Below are 19,290 nucleotides of genomic sequence, written 5' to 3'. Positions count from 1 at the left end.
GAAGCAGCAGTTTCCTTATTACAAAAAGATGATAAGAGCATGCTGCTTGCTATTTTCATCTCACGCACATGGTAATGACCACAAAAGTAAACATGTCAGTTAAAGCATGTTACAAGATGTACAACTTTACTAAGTGTAGATGTTGTAAGATATAAAGCAGGTGATATTTTGTATTAGTTGGATTCTTGTGGATCCAGCTCCAAGAGTGATCTGAACACATGACTGTAGACCTGATGTTTGAAGATTTGACATATTTATTTCTGTAATCTACTCTGTTTCACCTTCAGAGTGTCTTAATATAAAAGCAGTCATGTCTTGCACTTCCTTCTCTCAGAAGAGAAGAGAAACCAGCTCGTACCTCTAAGAGTGTTTGAGGTCTAGGGATCTAAAGAACAGGTCAGACATGTGTCACTTTCCCCCCTTCAGGACAATAAACTTTTCACTGTCAGCAGCACTTAAACTGTTGCTCAGACCTCTTGACCAGCATGGCTGTTTGGGAACTTTAATTATTACTTTAATTATTCATTGTTTGCAGTGACTCTTGTGAAAAACCACTGGGAGAGAACCATATGTCACTCCGATATGCACCAATGAAACACTGAATATCATCACACTTATAATATGTAAGATCAGAACAGAGAGGAGCAGAGGAGAAGAGTGTCGCTTAATTTATAGATATAGACAGGGCTTTGAGCATAAATGTGGCTCCAGGTTCACACTTATGAAAAAGAATCAGACTATATTTCTTCACCTGACCAGTTTAACACCAGTGGATAGTGGGAACTACAGCTGTGAGTGTATATATCCTGAAGGAACAAATACTCTCCATCTTCATATCACTGTGGAAGGTAAACACATGTTGTGTATTTTTCCTCATACTTTGGCTAAATTTAAGGTGATTATTTTCCATTGTGTTGTATTGTTAACATGGTAGTATGATGTCTATACTTCAGGTTTACAGGTTAAATCAAAGCATGCAGTAATTATAACAGGAATATAATATTTCAAACAGCATTAGTGCTGACAGTAATGTCCTACATCGTTTTTGGTCTTGGCTGTGGTAATTTATTAGCTTTGTTTTGCAGATTTTAATAATAAAATATTACAGAAACATCTTATGTTTTTGTTTTACAATTTGAGTAAATTCCAGTGTCACTGTAGAGGATGAAGAGGCCACAAGTTCCACAAAAATATCAATTGCCAGTGCTGCTGTTGGTGTGACTGTATTCATCATTATAACTGGAGTTATCCTGGGATTTATCCACAGAAGAAAATATCACAGGTGAGAGACTGTTAAGGCTAAGATTGTTTTAGACCTAAAAGCAGACACAGAAACAGAGAGGAATGAATAAGATAGGATGGTTTAGTGAGCAAAACTGGTTGTGGAGGGAAGAAAGGAGGGGGGCTGGTGATGGCAAGGGGCGGCAGGCAGGCTACAGAGGAGTGGTATGGTGGAGCTTGGCTGGTGGCTCGGTGAATATTGCTTGGATTAGCTGAATAGTGGGCTTGCAGCAATGTTGATAACAACGATGTGGTGGACGAGCTGGCACCGGAGACCTGGACAAAGGAGATGTCAGATCAGTAATTTGCAAGAGATCACAATAAAGTAACTCAAGTACAAAGAATACTGAGCAGCTGAGGGAGAGTAGCTACTACTGAGCTGACTGAACAATCTGGCGAGGAATGGAAGGAGAGCCGGAGTACTTGTGCTGTGAATTGATGAGCTGATTGCAGACAGGTTGTGCCTGGTCAGGGAAGCCACGCCCACAACACACACACACACACAAACAGACAGAGGAGGAGGTGACACAGAGGAAAACAGAGAAACACAGGCCAGCCAGAGCCCTGACAGAGACTGTCATATACATATTTATATTTTCAATATGTTATTACTTTTTGCTTCATGACTTAAAAGCATTAGATGCTCTTAAACAATATGATTATATCGACTGTGGTTCATTTACATGCAGTTTTTTCAACACTTGCTCTCATTTTGTAAGTCAAGTATATCATTTAAAAAGTAATTATCTTTAATGATATCACCTGTCATACATGTTTATCTTATTTTGAATTAAATTCATTGCAGTTACATATAACAAGATCTTGACTTTCAGGTTTATATGAAACAATGAAGGAACACGTGATGTTTCGTTTCCTGTCTCGTCTAATAAAATAGACCACAAAATTCAAAGTGCATTATTTATTCCTACCATTGCGGTTGCAGATCAGAAATGTATGTGAGTCCTACACCATTAAGTGCTTTGTAAACCAACAGCAGTATTTTAAAATCAGTTCTTTGACAGACAGGAAACAAGTGTAAAGATCTGAGAACTGGAGTGATATGATCCACTTTCTTGGTCTTAGTGAGGACTCGAGCAGCAGTGTTCTGAATCAGCTGCAGTTGTCTGATAGATAGAAGAATAGATCATTTTAACAAGGAAGGAGTTCCAATTTAACAGAAATTTGAATTATATTATTTAGTGATGCTGAATTTGGGTTACTTCAGTCCTCTTTATTGCCATTGTATTTTAATTTCTGAATCTTAAAAAAGCCAATTCTTTTGTTCTCAAAAAGCACACTAGATGGCACTACAGCACCCTGAGATCAGTCTGTAACACAGTATCAGCCACTGATGTATTGCAAGAGCTCTTATAATACATCCGTGATGTCACCAAAACACAACCTCAAGACTTCAGCCTGCTTTGCCTTCAACTTCTCCCAAATTCCTCTTCCTTTCTTCATGTTTCCTGTGCTGACATCCAACCGTTCAACCTCATTATCATTATCATTATCACATAAAACATGGTTAATAAAATAGCACAAAAACATCAAAACCTCTGTGTACATTAATCTTTTCAATTTGGAGAAATAAGATGAGAGATTCATCTTGTTCAGGACACCTTTTGATTCTTCTACAATGTCTGCACATTTTACCAACACATGATTTGATGCAGATTTGTTCAAGTCTAACTGATTTTGTAATGAAACTACAGTCTTGTAGATTATTGTGTGTCACTAAATAGACGTCTAACTGTAGAAGGTGGTGGTTCTGGTTTCTCCTCTTTTGGATTTTTTTTCTCAGGTGTCCATTGTCTGATCTGCTCGTTCTGCTTCATTAAAGGTGTTTTGTACCTTCATATAAAAACACATTGGTTAAAGAGATGTAGAGAAAGAAAGGAACTTAAATGCCAAAATAGAGAGAAGACGGATTAAATCCTTTTCTGAAGAAGCAATTAATAATAAATATGTACAAGTGAATAATTATGAAATTATCTTACTCATTAGTGTCTTTGATCGATGTTTGTGTCATCTCCTCAGTGACGCTGTGTGACAGATTGAAGGATTTAAGAACATTTATATATTATTTATATATTTACACAAGCTGAAGGTTTTGGAACGGCCCTCACAGTCCCCTGACTTAAACATAATTAAAATCTGTGGGTAGATCTTAAAAGAGCTGTGCATGCAAGATGGTCCAAGAAAATTGCAGAGCCAGAAGCCTTTTGCAAAGAAGAGTGAGAGAAAATCCCAAATACAAGAACTGAAAGAATTTTTATCTGGCAACAAAAAGTGTTTGCAAGCTGTGATATCTGCCAGAGGGGTGTCACTAAGTACTGAATATGTAGGATGTCCAAACCTCTGCACATGCCACAATGATGTTTTTATTGTTTAAATTTTTGTTCAATTTATGACATAAAAAGTATCTATGCATGAATGATTGCTGAAAATATTGTGTTTTATGTTCCATATCCTAGAGAGACTGTTTACATCTTTTCAATTAAAAAAAAATCATTAAAATATGTTATTTGTTAAGGGATGTCCAAACTTTTGCATACAGCTGCAATTATGAAATTGTCTTACTCATGATGGTCTTACATTGATTCTTATAGCATCTTGATCTCCTCATCGTCCCTGTGTGGCAGACTGAAGGATTTAAGAACATTTAAAATTCTTTAAGCTCTGTGTTTCCTCTTAATGTCAATAAATTTTTACCATATTAACTGTGAGACACTGGTATCACAACAAGACAGATATTGAGTTGAAAGTTGAAATTACCTGTTCTTATGTTTATGTCTGAGCAGGACAGTGACAACAGTGACGACTACAGCAACACAAACAACGACCACTGCTGTGATCAATGCAACGATCAAAGTGAAATCTATGAGAAAAAGAGGAAAACATGTGATATGAACACTAAACATTCATAAAGCAACTACAGGTTAAATGTGAATTTTGACTTGAGACAAATTTAAGGTTAACTTACTCTTATCAGATCCAGATTCATCATCAAAACCTGAAAAATGAAACCAAATCAGAATCATAAAGTGATAATCAGTTAATAAATCTGTGGTTTGGAAGTGTTTCTCACCATCAGCAGATGATTGTTTCACCGCAGGAATCGTCTTAAACACCTGAATTTCAGGGACTGAGAGCAGTCGTGCTGCACATCCAACCTGTGCATCGTTTTCATGGAAACCAGACAGCACAGCTGTAGTGGTGACAGTGACTGTACCGTTGGTGTTGGTGACACTGACTGTGCTGTTGTGAGATAAGTAGAGGTCTTGTTGTAGGACATTCAGAGTTACTGTGGGAGCAGGACGACCTGTGGCCGAGCAGGACACAACTGTCTCTTCAGTAGAGTTTGATTCTCTGATTTGTAGAATGGGTTCATGCAAAATGGGTTCTGCAAAGACAAAACATTAAAAAATATCACATGGAGCAAGTTGTTACAAAAAAAATCAACTAGTTTGCTGATTTCCTCTGTTTTATAACATTATAAATCAAATATATTTGGGCTTTAGACTGAATAAAACATTTTAAGAAATCTTTGGTTTCTTGGACATTACGATGAGCAGTTGTCTGTTTCCTACATTTAATTTCACAAAATGAGAATTTGGAGATAACAATGAAATAATTTAAATATCATGACCATCATGTCTTTTTATATTTGGGAGTAAAATCAACTTTTATGACACTTGGATGCAAAGTGTGTGAAATGCAGAGTATGTACAACATGCTTTTAGTGATGTGGAGTATTTGCATTTCATGGCAAACTGACGTCAAGCAGACAATTTAACAGCCATCATTTCTAACTGCCATCAATTTGAAACAAGCTAAAACTATATTTCACTACAAATATGTCTTCAAAAGTGAAGAAAGGAGCTCACCATAGAGTTGGAGGCAGGTTCTGCCTATCAGAGAACCTTCAGGATACGTGTTAAACAAACAGAGATAGCAGCCTTCATCCTGCTCCATCACCTTCCTGATAACTATGGAGCACTTCTGCAGTCCAGCATCTTTAAACTCCACTTTCTCCTGAAAACCAGGATTCACTGTTTGACTAGAGTATTTGTCGCAGCTGCCAAGATTCTTCCTCTCCCCCTGAGGTGAAAGTTTCTGCCATGTGACCTGACGAACATCTCTAGACTCCATGAGCTGACAGCTGAGATGGACATCTTCTCCTACTGCTGCCATCACAGTCTGCTGTGTTTGTATCACAGCTGTTAGACCTGCATGGAGGAAAAGAAATATGGGGTTTAAGCTGTGTGTGAACTTTAGGTTGATGTGAACATTTAAACACAATTTCTGTTATAAATTGATACTTAACTACTCAAAATGATTTATAATGTAATGGTGAAACTGCAACTCAGTGGTAAAATATGATTTATTTCAGCAAATATAGTTTTGCTTTTCAAAGTAGGACAGGCTGCAGGTAAAGTACTAAACTTTATTATAGAGACTGAACTGTGATGTTAAAAGTGAAAAAGAGTTTGAGTCACTTTAAGCTTCATGTTAACTCATAAATGTGTTGCAGGTTGGTTGTGGTGAACACAGATGTTGAAAACAGACAGAGGAACACAGCAGGATTCAATATGTTTCTTCTAAAAACATTCACTTTGGGTTAGACAATACACAGGAATCCTCCATGATGCTTTCAATTTCAGCAGAAAAAATTACTTCTGTAAAAGTACAGACTACTGTAACATCTCTCTCTTACCTTTTGGAAAGACTCCCAAAACAAAAAAGATTGTTATGACTGCAGCTTGTGTCATCGTTGCTGCAAGCGGAAATGAAATGGAAATACGGAATGGAGAGAGAGAGAGACAACTGTGTGTCTGCGCGTGTTTGACTCCGTTTTGCAAATATTTATTCAAATCTTCAGCCCAGAAGCCGGAGGAACACCTCCTCACATAAAGCCACATAATATATGATTTCTGCCACATCATTGACTTCCACCTTGCTGTGGGGCGGGTGTTTGGCCAGCACATTGGTTTCTACCGAGACGCTGTGCCTGTATGATTGATGGAGGCATGAGGACGCCCTCCTAGGGCTGACTTACGCTGTCTGAAAATGTGAGAATCCCCCTTAACTGCGGTACTATTGCAGCGACAACCAGTGCTAGGAACCCTCCCCTAATGAGCCCTATCTCATCAGCATCTCTGTGAGCAGCGTTACATCCAGATTTGTTTGCATAGACTAACGTTACGCAAAACAGAGGAGAGGAGTTATCTGTCCGGGAGTAAAAAGAGAAAGAGCAGAGGTGGCAAAGGGATGTCTAGTGGCGGACTCAGGCTGTCTCAGGGGGAGAGATGAAAAAATATAAATGGCACATTCACAATGTTTTTCTCCCATACAGTGCACCCTATAGGGCACATTTTTTCATTGAAAGGGCACCCAATTCTGCACTTTAGTATGTTAGACTTAAATTAGACTAAATTGCGCTTTTTTCTTTTCTTTGGCACTAGAAGGGCACTCATACAGAACCTCCAGCTCACCCCATTACAACAGCATCATAGGGCACTGCATTACATCGTCTTCATTTAAAGGACACGTCATATTTTCTTGTTTTTGGGGGGTTCTTTACAGGGCACTATCACAGTTTCTTCTACTGAAAAGGCACCATGAGGGCACTTCATTCCAGATTGTCACATATAGAGGCCCTCTATAGGGCATTTCATCCTGATTTACCCATAAGTAGAAAGTCATTACAGAATTTTTGTATGTTTTCTCCTTCGTGTGGGCACCTCAGACTCTAAGGATGCTGTTCATTTGTGCTCAGACTGATCTGTTAACCTGCATCAAGTCATGTGTGTTTGTCACTTACAATTGTGTTCAGTTAAAACAGTGCTGTCTGAAGACGAAGCAGCGGTTTCCTTGCTACAAAAAGGTGATAAGAGCATACTGCTTGCTATTTTCATCTCACGCACATGGTAATGACCACAAAAGTAAACATGTCAGTTAAAGCATGTTACAAGATGTACAACTTTTACTAAGTGTAGATGTTGTAAGATATAAAGCAGGTGATACTTTGTATTAGTTGGATTCTTGTGGATCCAGCTCCAAGAGCGGTCTGAACACATGACTGTAGACCTGATGTTTGAAGATTTGACATATTTATTTCTGTATTCTACTCTGTTTCACCTTCAGAGTGTCTTAATATAAAAGCAGTCATGTCTTGCACTTCCTTTTTCAGAAGAGAAGAGAAACCAGCTTGTACCTCTAAGAGTGTTTGAGGTCTAGGGATCTAAAGAACAGGTCAAAGACATGTGTCACTTTCCCCCCTTCAGGACAATAAACTTTTCACTGCCAGCAGCACTTAAACTGTTGCTCAGACCTCTTGACCAGCATGGCTGTTTGGGAACTTTAATTATTACTTTAATTATTCATTGTTTGCAGTGACTCTTGTGAAAAACCACTGGGAGAGAACCATATGTCACTCCGATATGCACCAATGAAACACTGAATATCATCACACTTATAATATGTAAGATCAGAACAGAGAGGAGCAGAGGAGAAGAGTGTCGCTTAATTTATAGATATAGACAGGGCTTTGAGCATAAATGTGACTCCAGGTTCACACTTATGAAAAAGAATCAGACTATATTTCTTCACCTGACCAGTTTAACACCAGTGGATAGTGGGAACTACAGCTGTGAGTGTATATATCCTGGAGTAACAAATACTCTCCATCTTCATATCACTGTGGAAGGTAAACACATGTTATGTATTTTTCCTCATACTTTGGCTAAATTTATAATGATTATTTTCCATTGTGTTGTATTGTTAACATGGTAGTATGATGTCTATACTTCAGGTTTACAGGTTAAATCAAAGCATGCAGTAATTATAACAGGAATATAATATTTCAAACAGCATTAGTGCTGACAGTAATGTCCTACATCGTTTTTGGTCTTGGCTGTGGTAATTTATTAGCTTTGTTTTGCAGATTTTTATAATAAAATATTACAGAAACATCTTATGTTTTTTGTTTTACAATTTGAGTAAATTCCAGTGTCACTGTAGAGGATGAAGAGGCCACAAGTTCCACAAAAATATCAATTGCCAGTGCTGCTGTTGGTGTGACTGTATTCATCATTATAACTGGAGTTATCCTGGGATTTATCCACAGAAGAAAATATCACAGGTGAGAGACTGTTAAGGCTAAGATTGTTTTAGACCTAAAAGCAGACACAGAAACAGAGAGGAATGAATAAGATAGGATGGTTTAGTGAGCAAAACTGGTTGTGGAGGGAAGAAGGGAGGGGGGCTGGTGATGGCAAGGGGCGGCAGGCAGGCTACAGAGGAGTGGTATGGTGGAGCTTGGCTGGTGGCTCGGTGAATATTGCTTGGATTAGCTGAATAGTGGGCTTGCAGCAATGTTGATAACAACGATGTGGTGGACGAGCTGGCACCGGAGACCTGGACAAAGGAGATGTCAGATCAGTAATTTGCAAGAGATCACAATAAAGTAACTCAAGTACAAAGAATACTGAGCAGCTGAGGGAGAGTAGCTACTACTGAGCTGACTGAACAATCTGGCGAGGAATGGAAGGAGAGCCGGAGTACTTGTGCTGTGAATTGATGAGCTGATTGCAGACAGGTTGTGCCTGGTCAGGGAAGCCACGCCCACAACACACACACACACACAAACAGACAGAGGAGGAGGTGACACAGAGGAAAACAGAGAAACACAGGCCAGCCAGAGCCCTGACAGAGACTGTCATATACATATTTATATTTTCAATATGTTATTACTTTTTGCTTCATGACTTAAAAGCATTAGATGCTCTTAAACAATATGATTATATCGACTGTGGTTCATTTACATGCAGTTTTTTCAACACTTGCTCTCATTTTGTAAGTCAAGTATATCATTTAAAAAGTAATTATCTTTAATGATATCACCTGTCATACATGTTTATCTTATTTTGAATTAAATTCATTGCAGTTACATATAACAAGATCTTGACTTTCAGGTTTATATGAAACAATGAAGGAACATGTGATGTTTCGTTTCCTGTCTCGTCTAATAAAATAGACCACAAAATTCAAAGTGCATTATTTATTCCTACCATTGCGGTTGCAGATCAGAAATGTATGTGAGTCCTACACCATTAAGTGCTTTGTAAACCAACAGCAGTATTTTAAAGTCAGTTCTTTGACAGACAGGAAACAAGTGTAAAGATCTGAGAACTGGAGTGATATGATCCACTTTCTTGGTCTTAGTGAGGACTCGAGCAGCAGCGTTCTGAATCAGCTGCAGTTGTCTGATAGATAGAAGTATAGATCATTTTAACAAGGAAGGAGTTCCAATTTAACAGAAATTTGAATTATATTATTTAGTGATGCTGAATTTGGGTTACTTCAGTCCTCTTTATTGCCATTGTATTTTAATTTCTGAATCTTAAAAAAGCCAATTCTTTTGTTCTCAAAAAGCACACTAGATGGCACTACAGCACCCTGAGATCAGTCTGTAACACAGTATCAGCCACTGATGTATTGCAAGAGCTCTTATAATACATCCATGATGTCACCAAAACACAACCTCAAGGCTTCAGCCTGCTTTGCCTTCAACTTCTCCCAAATTCCTCTTCCTTACTTCATGTTTCCTGTGCTGACATCCAACCGTTCAACCTCATTATCATTATCATTATCACATAAAACATGGTTAATAAAATAGCACAAAAACATCAAAACCTCTGTGTACATTAATCTTTTCAATTTGGAGAAATAAGATGAGAGATTCATCTTGTTCAGGACACATTTTGATTCTTCTACAATGTCTGCACATTTTACCAACACATGATTTGATGCAGATTTGTTCAAGTCTAACTGATTTTGTAATGAAACTACAGTCTTGTGGATTATTGTGTGTCACTAAATAGACGTCTAACTGTAGAAGGTGGTGGTTCTGGTTTCTCCTCTTTTGGATTTTTCTTCTCAGGTGTCCATTGTCTGATCTGCTGGTTCTGCTTCATTAAAGGTGTGTTGTACCTTCATATAAAAACACATTAGTTAAAGAGATGTAGAGAAAGAAAGGAACTTAAATGCCAAAATAGAGAGAATTGAACGGATTAAATCCTTTTCTGAAGAAGCAATTAATAATAAATATATACAAGTGAATAATTATTAAATTATCTTACTCATTAGTGTCTTTGATCGATGTTTGTGTCATCTCCTCAGTGACGCTGTGTGACAGATTGAAGGATTTAAGAACATTTATATATTATTTATATATTTACACAAGCTGAAGGTTTTGGAACAGCCCTCACAGTCCCCTGACTTAAACATAATTAAAATCTGTGGGTAGATCTTAAAAGAGCTGTGCATGCAAGATGGTCCAAGAAAATTGCAGAACCAGAAGCCTTTTGCAAAGAAGAGTGAGAGAAAATCCCAAATACAAGAACTGAAAGAATTTTTATCTGGCAACAAAAAGTGTTTGCAAGCTGTGAAATCTGCCAGAGGAGTGTCACTAAGTACTGAATATGTAGGATGTCCAAACCTCTGCACATGCCACAATGATGTTTTTATTGTTTAAATTTTTGTTCAATTTATGACATAAAAAGTATCTATGCATGAATGATTGCTGAAAATATTGTGTTTTATGTTCCATATCCTAGAGAGACTGTTTACGTCTTTTCAATTAAAAAAAAAATCATTAAAATATGTTATTTGTTAAGGGATGTCCAAACTTTTGCATACAGCTGCAATTATGAAATTGTCTTACTCATGATGGTCTTACATTGGTTCTTATAGCATCTTGATCTCCTCATCGTCCCTGTGTGGCAGACTGAAGGATTTAAGAACATTTATTTATTATGTATTTATAGGTGTTGTCTGTATAGATTCTTTAAGCTCTGTGTTTCCTCTTAATGTCAATAAATTATTACCATATTAACTGTGAGACACTGGTATCACAATAAGAGATATTGAGTTGAATGCTGAAATTACCTGTTCTTCTGTTTATGTCTGAGCAGGACAGTGACGACTACAGCAACACAAACAACGACCACTGCTGTGATCAATGTAACGATCAAAGTGAAATCTATGAGAAAAAGAGGAAAAAATGTGATAGAAACACTAAACTTTCATAAAGCAACTACAGTTTAAATGTGAACTTTGACTTGAGACAACTTTAAGGTTAACTTACTCTTATTGGATCCAGATTCATCATCAAAACCTGAAGAAAAAAAAAACAAATATTAGAGTCATAAACTGATAATCAGTTTATAAATCTGTGGTTTTGGAAGTGTTTCTCACCATCAGCAGGAATCGTCTTAAACACCTGAATTTCAGGGACTGAGAGCAGCCGTGCTGCACATCCAACCTGTGTGTCGTTTCCATGGAAACCAGACAGCACAGCTGTAGTGGTGACGGTGACTGTACCGTTGGTGTTGGTGACACTGACTGTGCTGTTGTGAGAGAAGTAGAGGTCTTGTTGTGGGACATTCAGAGTTACTGTAGGAGCAGGACGACCTGTGGCCGAGCAGGACCCAACTGTCTCTTCAGTAGAGTTTGATTCTCTGATTTGTAGAATGGGTTCATGCAAAATGGGTTCTGCAAAGACAAAACATTAAAAAATATCACATGGAGCAAGTTGTTACAAAAAAATCAACTAGTTTGCTGATTTCCTCTGTTTTATAACATTATAAATCAAATATATTTGGGCTTTAGACTGAATAAAACATTTTAAGAAATCTTTGGTTTCTTGGACATTATGATGAGCAGTTGTCTCTTTTTCCTACATTTAATTTCACAAAATGAGAATTTGGAGATAACAATGAAATAATTTAAATATCATGACCATCATGTCTTCTTACATTTGGGAGTAAAATCAACTTTTATGACACTTGGATGCAAAGTGTGTGAAATGCAGAGTATGTACAACATGCTTTTAGTGATGTGGAGTATTTGCATTTCATGGCAAACTGACGTCAAGCAGACAATTTAACAGCCATCATTTCTAACTGCCATCAATTTGAAACAAGCTAAAACTATATTTCACTACAAATATGTCTTCAAAAGTGAAGAAAGGAGCTCACCATAGAGTTGGAGGCAGGTTCTGCCTGTCAGAGAACCATCAGGAAACGTGTTAAACAAACAGAGATAGCAGCCTTCATCCTGCTCCATCACCTTCCTGATAACTATGGAGCAGTTCTGCAGTCCAGCATCTTTAAATTCCACTTTCCCCTGAAAACCAGCATTCACTGTTTGACTAGAGTTTTTGTCGCAGCTGCCAAGATTCTTCCTCTCCCCCTCAGGTGAAAGTTTCTGCCATGTGACCTGAACAACATCTCTAGACTCCATGAGCTGACAGCTGAGATGGACATCTTCTCCTACTGCTGCCATCACAGTCTGCTGTGTTTGTATCACAGCTGTTAGACCTGCATGGAGGAAAAGAAATATGGGGTTTAAGCTGTGTGTGAACTTTAGGTTGATGTGAACATTTAAACACAATTTCTGTTATAAATTGATACTTAACTGCTCAAAATGATTTATAATGTAATGGTGAAACTGCAACTCAGTGGTAAAATATGATTTATTTCAGCAAATATAGTTTTGCTTTTCAAAGTAGGACAGGCTGCAGGTAAAGTACTAAACTTTATTATAGAGACTGAACAGTGATGTTAAAAGTGAAAAAGAGTTTGAGTCACTTTAAGCTTCATGTTAACTCATAAATGTGTTGCAGGTTGGTTGTGGTGAACACAGATGCTGAAAACAGACAGAGGAACACAGCAGGATTCAATATGTTTCTTCTAAAAACATTCACTTTGGGTTAGACAATACACAGGAATCCTCCATGGTGCTTTGAATTTCAGCAGAAAAAATTACTTCTGTAAAAGTACAGACTACTGTAACATCTCTCTCTTACCTTTTGGAAAGACTCCCAAAACAAAAAAGATTGTTATGACTGCAGCTTGTGTCATCGTTGCTGCAAGCGGAAATGAAATGGAAATACGGAATGGAGAGAGAGAGAGACAAATGTGTGTGTGATTCCGTTTTGCAAATATTTATTCAAATCTTCAGCCCAGAAGCCGGAGGAACACCTCCTCACATAAAGCCACATAACATATGACAAAGGATGAGAAAGGATGGCATTGATCATCTCCCAACCATGTGTGCTTTTAAATGGGTGGCTGGGGTGTCCATTTCCACCTCTACAATCTGACTGGCCACCCCAGAAGCCACCCCAAAATTTCTGCCACGTCATTGACTTCCACCTTGCTGTGGGGCGGGTGTTTGGCCAGCACATTGGTTTCTACCGAGACGCTGTGCCTGTATGATTGATGGAGGTATGAGGGCGCCCTCCTAGGGCTGACTTACGCTGTCTGAAAATGTGAGAATCCCCCTTAACTGCGGTACTATTGCAGCGACAACCAGTGCTAGGAACCCTCCCCTAATGAGCCCTATCTCATCAGCGTCTCTGTGAGCAGCGTTACATCCAGATTTGTTTGCATAGACTAACGTTACGCAAAACAGAGAGGAGTTATCTGTCCGGGAGTGAAAAGAGAAAGAGCAGAGGTGGCAAAGGGATGTCTAGATGTGGCCGCAATGCAGTGGCGGACTCAGGCTGTCTCAGGGGGAGAGATGAAAAAATATAAATGGCACTTCACAATGTTTTTATCCCATACAGTGCACCCTATAGGGCACATTTTTTCATTGAAAGGGCACCCAATTCTGCACTTCAGTATGTTAGACTTAAATTAGACTGAATTGCACTTTTTTCTTTTGTTCTTTTTTTTGTTCACTAGAAGGGCACCCATACAAAACCTCCAGTTCACTCCATTACAACAGCATCCATCATAGGGCACTGCATTATATCCTCTTCAGTTAAACGACACATTGTATTTTCTCATCTTTGGGGGTTCTTTACAGGGCACTATCACATTTTCTTCCACTGAAAAGGCACCATGAGGTCACTTCATTCCAGATTGTCACATATAGAGGCCCTCTATAAGGCATTTCATCCTAAATTGCTCATAACTAGACAGTCAATACAGAACTTTTGTATGTTTTCTCCTTCGTGTGGGCACCTCAGACTCTGAGGATGCTGTTCATTTGTGCTCAGACTGATCTGTTAACCTGCATCAAGTGATGTGTGTCACTTACAATTGTGTCCCGTTAAAACAGTGCTGTGTGAAGACGAAGCAGCAGTTTCCTTATTACAAAAAGGTGATAAGAGCATGCTGCTTGCTATTTTCATCTCACGCACATGGTAATGACCACAAAAGTAAACATGTCAGTTAAAGCATGTTACAAGATGTACAACTTTTACTAAGTGTAGATGTTGTAAGATATAAAGCAGGTGATACTTTGTATTTGTTGGATTCTTGTGGATCCAGCTCCAAGAGTGATCTGAACACATGACTGTAGACCTGATGTTTGAAGATCTGACATATTTTCTTTCTGTATTCTACTCTGTTTCACCTTCAGAGTGTCTTAATATAAAAGCAGTCATGTCTTGCACTTCCTTCTTTCAGAAGAGAAGCTCAGTTCGTAGCTCTGTGAGAGTTTGAGGTTAGCTAGAGAACAGGTCAAAGGCGTTATTAGATGAGACAGATTTCCTGTCTCATCTAATAATATAGACCACAAAATTCAAAGTGCATTATTTATTCTTACCATTGCGGTTGAATAAGCTGTGGTGTTACTGCATTTAAACCTTGTAAAACAATGCAGTCAGTGGTTTTGTTGGAAAGCATAGAAGAGCTGGTGTGTGTGTGTGTGTGTGTGTTTGGTGTGTCACTAACTCTGATATCTCTTCTTATTTAAAGAAACTGTTCAAGAACAGACACATCTGGATCATCTGTATGTAAATCTCCCGGCTCTTTGGTGAGTAATGTACTTTCTGATCAGAGGACTGTGTGAGTGGATTTGAACCTTGAAAAGTGGAGGTTTCAGTAAATGTAGTGACTCAGTGTCTCAACTATTGTTCAACATAATTAAGTCAGACTTTTAAAGCATCATGCATTCAAATTCTGATCTTTTTTATAGGACCAAGATGACCCAGATGACCCCTACACAAGCCTTCAGCAGCCAGTAAATGATCTCTACCAAACTATCTCCTCAAAACACCATCAACATGATGCCAAGATAAATTCTGCTGCAATAAATTGGAGCTGGATGATCAGGAAATAGATGGAAGAGAGACTGATCCAAGTTGGGAAAACTATGGAAACACTTGAACCAAAATTCAAGAGAACATAAATATGTAACTGTCTGATATTGTTTCCCTAAATATTGAGATTGCAGTATCAGACGTTTTCTTGACACCATAACTGTTTCGTTTCTGACTTACAAGAAAAACAAATTCACACCTCTCTATCTTTATCGTCATCACACAGCAAGAAAACACAGGACTTCCTGTGCAGATTCACTACGTGGTTGTCAGAGATACGTGTTTAATGGATTGTGGTGTGAGTCTTATATATCTCAGGTTCAACCACAACAGTATCTTAATGTAGTTATTAGCATTTTAATTTGTTCTTGCATGCTGTTTCATGAGGCTAATAGCTAGAAGTTTCTAGTCACATTCTTCAATCAGATAGGATTGATATTTTCCAAAAGCTAACAGCATGAAACCTCAACATCTCTGATTCTTTCTTGCTTACTGCTTACTTGTTACTGAGTTTGGTTAGTTTGTTCAGAAATGCTCTGTGTAAAACTGTTGCAGTGGCCGATAAAATCAACAAATACAATAAAGTATGTAACATATAACTCCCTCTTCTAGTATCACTGTTTTTTTAACACACAGACCTTGTTATGAGTAATGTACCTCACATCCTTCCTGAGTTGGAGTTTCATCACAAAAGTTGAGGCCATTTTCTGATTCTTATTATTGCTATAAATTAATGGAATTTGAGAATAAATATCAGGCCATGGAAGTGTATAATTGCAATCAACAAGTAAATATTCCAGATGTCTATAATACTTGAATTGTGCACACAAACCTTGCTGCTGCTTGAAAGATGTCTGCCAGTCACATGAACTAATCTGTAGAATACAGTTGCTGTTCATTTGTGCTTAGACTGACCTGTTAACCTGCATCAAGTGATGTGTATTTGTCACTTACAATTGTGTCCAGTTAAAACAGTGCTGTGTGAAGACGAAGCAAAGGTTTCCTTATTACAAAAAGGTGTTAAGAGCATGCTGCTTACTGTTTTCAACTCACGCTCAGTCCTATAAATATGTGATGACCACAAAAGCAAACACGTCAGTTACAGCATGTCACATGATGAACAACTTTTACTAAGTGTAAATATTGTAAGATATAAAGCAGGTGATACTTTGTATTAGTTGGATTCTTGTGGATCCAGCTCCAAGAGCGGTCTGAACACATGACTGTAGACCTGATGATTGAAGATCTGACATATTTTCTTTCTGTATTCTACTCTGTTTCACCTTCAGTGTCTTAATATAAAATCAGTCATGTCTTGCACTTTCTTTTTCAAAAGAGAAGAGAAACCAGCTAGTGCATCTGTGAGAGTTTGAGGTTAGCTAGAGAACAGGTCAAAGGCGAGTGTAAGTTTCCCCTCTTCAGTACAATAAAGTTTTCACTGTCAGCAGCACTTAAACTGTTGCTCAGACCTCTTGACCAGCATGGCTGTTTGGAAACTGTGGTTTGTTCTGCTTCTGCTGCTACCTGCGTATAACAACAGCCAAGGTACAGGAACTAGTTTTTTTTATCATTTATCATTTAAATAGAAAACTAAATATTTTCTATATTTCATACTGACTTTAATTATTCATTGTTTACAGTGACTATTGTGAAAACCACTGGGAGAGAACCATATGTCACTCCGATATGCACCAATGAAACACTGAATATCATCACACTTATAATATGTAAGATCAGAACAGAGAGGAGCAGAGGAGAAGAGTGTCGCTTAATGTATAAATATGGACAGGACTTTGAGCATGGATGTGACTCCAGGTTCACACTTATGAAAAAGAATCAGACTATATTTCTTCACCTGACCAGTTTAACACCAGTGGATAGTGGGAACTACAGCTGTGAGTGTACATATCCTGGAGCAACAAATACTCTCCATCTTCATATCACTGTGGAAGGTAAACGAATGTTATGTATTTTTCCTCATACTTTGGCTAAATTTAAGGTGATTATTTTCCATTGTGTTGTATTGTTAACATGGTAGTATGATGTCTATACTTCAGGTTTACAGGTTAAATCAAAGCATGCAGTAATTATAACAGGGATATAGTATTTTAAACAGCATTAGTGCTGACAGTAATGTCATACATCATTTTTGGTCTTGGCTGTGGTAATTTATTAGCTTTGATTTGCAGATTTAAATAATAAAATATTACAGAAGCATCTTATGTTATTTATTTTACAATTTGAGTAAATTCCAGTGCCACTGTAGAGGATGAAGAGGCCACAAGTTCCACAAAAATATCAATTGCCAGTGCTGCTGTTGGTGTGACTGTATTCATCATTATAACTGGAGTTATCCTGGGATTTATCCACAGAAGAAACATCACAGGTGAGAGACTGTAATATTCATATTTCATATTTTCAATATGTTATTATTTTTTTCTTCATGACTTAAAAGCATCAGATGCTCTTAAACAACATGATTATGTCGACTGTGGTTCATTTACATGCAGTTTTTTCAACACTTGTTCTCATTTTGTAAGTCAAGTATATCATTTAAAAAGTAATTATCTTTAATGATATCACCTGTCATACATGTTTATCTCATTTTGAATTAAGTTCATTGCAGTCACATATAACAAGATCTTGACTTTCAGGTTCAAATGAAACAATGAAGGAAGACGTGATGTTTCGTTTCCTGTCTCGTCTAGTAAAACAGACCACAAAAAGCAAAATGTATTATTTATTAATATAAACTGTAGTGTTACTGCATTGATTGTTGTTACTGGAATTGTCCTTGGATTCATCCTCAGAAAAATTCATTGCCCGTGAAAATTTCTGACTAAAGTGTTTTCAAACCTTGTAAAACAATGCAGTCAGTGGTTTTCTTGGAGAGCACAGAAGAGCTGGTGTGTGTGTGTGTGTTTGGTGTGTCACTAACTCTGATATCTCTTCTTATTTAAAGAAACTGTTCAAGAACAGACACATCTGGATCATCTGTATGTAAATCTCCCAGCTCATCGGTGAGTAATATACTTTCTGATCAGAGGAGTGTGTGAGTGGATTTGAACCTTGAAAAGTGGAGGTTTCAGTAAATGTAGTGACTCAGTGTCTCAACCATTGTTCAACATAATTAAGTCAGACTTTTAAAGCATCATGCATTCAAATTCTGATCTCTTTTTATAGGACCAAGATGACCCAGATGACCCCTACACAAGCCTTCAGCAGCCAGCAAATAATCTCTACCAAACTATATCCTCAATAAACCATCAACATGATGCCAAGACAAATTCAGCCACAATATAATGGAGCTGGATGATCAGAAAATAGATGGAAGAGAGACTGATCCAAGTTGAGAAAACTATGAAAACACTTGAACCAAAATTCAACACAACATATATATGTAACTGTCTGATATTGTTTCCCTAAACATTGAGATTGCAGTATCGGACGTTTTCTTGACACCATAACTGTTTAATTTCTGACCTATAAGAGAAAGAAATTCACTCGCCTCTCTACTTTTATCGTCATCACACTGCAAGAAAACACATGACACAGCAGTCTTGCTGCACATCCAACTTGTGCACCGTTTCCATGGAAACCAGACAGCACAGCTGTAGTGGTGACAGTGACTGTACCGTTGGTGTTGGTGACACTGACTGTGCTGTTGTGAGAGAAGTAGAGGTCTTGTTGTGGGACATTCAGAGTTACTGTGGGAGCAGGACGACCTGTGGCCGAGCAGGACACAACTGTCTCTTCAGTAGAGTTTGATTCTCTGATTTATAGAATGGGTTCATGCAGCTCTGCAAAGACAAAACATTAAAGAAATATTGTTTCACATGAATCTGTTTCTTAAAAAGACATCAGCTTTGACATGATAATTTTCCAGGGGAAAT

The 19,290-nt window shown here is 37.8% G+C and overlaps 1 protein-coding gene and 1 long non-coding RNA gene across 2 annotated transcripts; both read left to right on the top strand.

Annotated features, from left to right (window-relative positions):
• The first annotated feature begins 13,386 nt into the window (after window positions 1-13,386).
• LOC137176953 (uncharacterized) lies at window positions 13,387-16,001 on the top strand. The gene is made up of 2 exons (XR_010925904.1): window positions 13,387-15,111; window positions 15,274-16,001. It is a non-coding gene; the product is annotated as an uncharacterized lncRNA (long non-coding RNA).
• Window positions 16,002-16,485: 484 nt separating this feature from the next.
• On the top strand, window positions 16,486-19,038 carry LOC137177093 (uncharacterized). The gene is made up of 5 exons (XM_067583210.1): window positions 16,486-16,942; window positions 17,038-17,349; window positions 17,643-17,783; window positions 18,360-18,417; window positions 18,581-19,038. Exons 1-5 carry the CDS (start codon window positions 16,879-16,881, stop codon window positions 18,657-18,659), a joined length of 654 nt encoding a protein of 217 aa, XP_067439311.1. The 5' UTR covers window positions 16,486-16,878; the 3' UTR covers window positions 18,660-19,038.
• Window positions 19,039-19,290: the final 252 nt, after the last annotated feature.

This window comes from Thunnus thynnus, chromosome 24 (genome assembly GCF_963924715.1).
Source record: "Thunnus thynnus chromosome 24, fThuThy2.1, whole genome shotgun sequence".
In the NCBI taxonomy this organism is placed as follows: Eukaryota; Metazoa; Chordata; class Actinopteri; order Scombriformes; family Scombridae; genus Thunnus; species Thunnus thynnus.
The sequence above is the reverse complement of the archived record's forward strand: the minus strand, read 5'-3'. Positions and strand labels throughout refer to the sequence as shown.

Coding starts and splice junctions, on each gene's coding strand:
- LOC137177093 (XM_067583210.1), top strand. CDS start 16,879: ATGGCTGTTTGGAAACTGTGGTTTGTTCTGCTTCTGCTGCTACCTGCG. Junction 16,943..17,037: donor TGCGTATAACAACAGCCAAG/GTACAGGAACTA, acceptor CATTGTTTACAG/TGACTATTGTGAAAACCACT. Junction 17,784..18,359: donor CCACAGAAGAAACATCACAG/GTGAGAGACTGT, acceptor TCTTATTTAAAG/AAACTGTTCAAGAACAGACA.